Genomic DNA, 2,380 nt, shown 5'->3' with positions numbered 1-2,380 from the left:
TATCTGTACTGCTCCTAAAGAACAGATCGAGTCTATTTAATCCAGGAGTTATAATCTAATTCACAACATACTTACCGAGCACCCACTAGTGCCCAAAGGGATGCTCTAAGTCCCAAACTGAACATGGAGATTTGCTTAAAGGGACCACAAAAGCTATGTCTGACAGCAACATGAAAGGAATATAAAGTCACATGAACTAATTTCAGAAAACCAAGCTTATGGAAGCTCAATAAGACATTTCACTTCAATCTTTTACTGCTGTGACTATAGAAGGATACCTCCTGAATATGCAAATTTAGTTTTCTTCAAGGAAATATTTATTGCATATTATTAGTGATTCTATTTTACAGCAAAATTAAGCGTATACACTTTTCACAAACAGAAAGTGGAAATCACGGTATCTCTCAAATTTTTATGCTGAACCAAAGTCCTGTTTTCAGAATTGAGCCGCGCATCATGATTTTGGTCCAGGGCCACCAGTCCATGATTTCAAATAGTTGACGATCCTGGCAGTAATTGGAACAAAATCGTCTCTATATGTGACAATCGTTTCCACATAAAACCCTTTCGGGGGTTCAGATAGTTCATTTGTTGAGACATCCTTTTGTTCTACTTCACCACCTTAAAAAAAAAAAAAAAAAAAAGGAACAGCTGCATCACTAACTTTTATTTTATCTTACTTTATTTTTTTATTGAAGTATAGTTGATCACTAACTTTTAACTTAGGCAGCAGTCATTAGAATTATTAGTAAAACCTTTGAAATAAAATAAACTAAGGTAAGAATTACCCCCACCCCCATCAGGTTCCTGACACCGTTTTCTTTCTGTAAAAAAGAAAATTTAAATAATTTTTTTTTTAAATGACCACTACAGAGATAAATGTTTTAAAATGCTTAATACTGACATGTGCATTTTCAGGCCATTGGTGAGCTTCCTCACCAAATGTAATCTTCAGCACAGCTTTTACATGAAAAGCTTTACTGAGATAATACTTATTATACAATTAACTCATTTAAAATGTAAATTCAGTTTTTAGTATCTTCAGATCTGTGCAACCAGCACCAAAATAAAGTGTAGAATATTTTCATCCACAAAAGGAAACCCCTTATTTTGTAGCAGTCGCTCCCCCACCAGCTCCTCCCCTTCAGCCCCAAGCAGCCCTTTCTCTAGACGAAGCCACAGACTTCCAGCACATTTTTGAAAGCTGCGGGATCTCCTTTTCCTCCCAGCAACTGGGAAGATTTCAATACTCCTTCGCTGGTGTAAGTCCTGAAATCGTTTGGTCGCCAAATGCGACCATGCGACCATGCGACCAAAGCAGGGCTGAAGTTACAGAAGCATCGCCTCTTTAAACCACCATCCAGGGTCTTTGAAATTCCACCTGGAACCTCACGGATTCTTCAAATTCTGAGGATAGGGGCGGCCTCGCTCAATAAACGAGCAAGGTTCGGGGAAGAGGATCTAAAAGGTCGTTGCTGGCAGATTCCACGATAACGCGCGGCTCTAAGCACCGCTCCCGGTCTCTTCGCGGCACAGCGAAAACACTTCTGCGACCCCCCGGACACGCCCCACGCAAGGCCGCGCGTCCCCCGGAGGTCCCGCCCGAGAGCCGTACCTGGCGGCTTGCTCTTTCTCTGATTCCACAAAAACAAGGAGCCCAGCAGGGTCCAGGCGCCCAGTCCGTACAGCACAGACATCCGCCGGTACCAAGACAGGGCCTTTTCCGGACGCATGACTCCGCCGGGAGGACCTCGCTCCTCTGAGCCTCAGGGCGGAGGCGGGCCTTCCGGTGGGCGCGTCAGCGCCGCCGCCGCCTCCAATGGGGAGCCGCCCCGGGCGACCGCTTCCTGCGCCGGCCCCGATGCATCCTGGGGCGTGTAGTCCGGACGTCGCGCTGGGCAAAGCACTCGGGTCTGGCACCTGCGGTCCGGAGACGATCTTGCCTCCCACGTGACGGGCCCCAATGACACTTTCTCTCAGGCAAACCTCCCACTTGCAAAACGGTAAGGCCTGCCTTACATAGGCTTTAGGTGGCCCTTGTAAACCTTAATTCCTTCCCTCCTCCAGCTCTCAGGTTTGCGAGGATACCCCGTCTACGCCCCGCAACTCATCTTCCCCATCTTCCTGCCTGGAGCCCTGTCTGGTGCGCGTGGGTCCCTCCACGTCTGAATTAGCCCCTCCACTGGGCTGTGGGTCCCATTCTTCTCTGCCTTTCAGGGCCCTGGCCCAGCAACTACACTCTAACTGTCCACCTCCATCTCACGCCCTTTTCATTCTGTTTTTCTTTACTCCATCATACAAACGGGCCCGCGCCTCAAAAACAAAAAGTCTCCACTCGATCCACCTTCAGCTTTTCTCTTATCCGTACATTTCTTAGAAG

The 2,380-nt window shown here is 47.0% G+C and overlaps 1 protein-coding gene across 1 annotated transcript; it reads right to left on the bottom strand.

Moving 5' to 3' along the window:
* Positions 1-294: 294 nt before the first annotated feature.
* SMIM26 (small integral membrane protein 26) lies at positions 295-1,783 on the bottom strand. Its single transcript, XM_028168955.2, has 2 exons — positions 1,616-1,783; positions 295-621 (listed from the first exon to the last, which is right to left on the bottom strand). The coding sequence occupies exons 1-2, from the start codon at positions 1,731-1,733 to the stop codon at positions 455-457; spliced, it is 285 nt and encodes a 94-aa protein (XP_028024756.1). The 5' UTR covers positions 1,734-1,783; the 3' UTR covers positions 295-454.
* Between the last annotated feature and the right edge of the window lie 597 nt (positions 1,784-2,380).

Source organism: Balaenoptera acutorostrata, chromosome 15, assembly GCF_949987535.1.
Source record: "Balaenoptera acutorostrata chromosome 15, mBalAcu1.1, whole genome shotgun sequence".
Taxonomy (NCBI): Eukaryota; Metazoa; Chordata; class Mammalia; order Artiodactyla; family Balaenopteridae; genus Balaenoptera; species Balaenoptera acutorostrata.
This window is presented reverse-complemented; position numbering and strand designations above follow the sequence as displayed.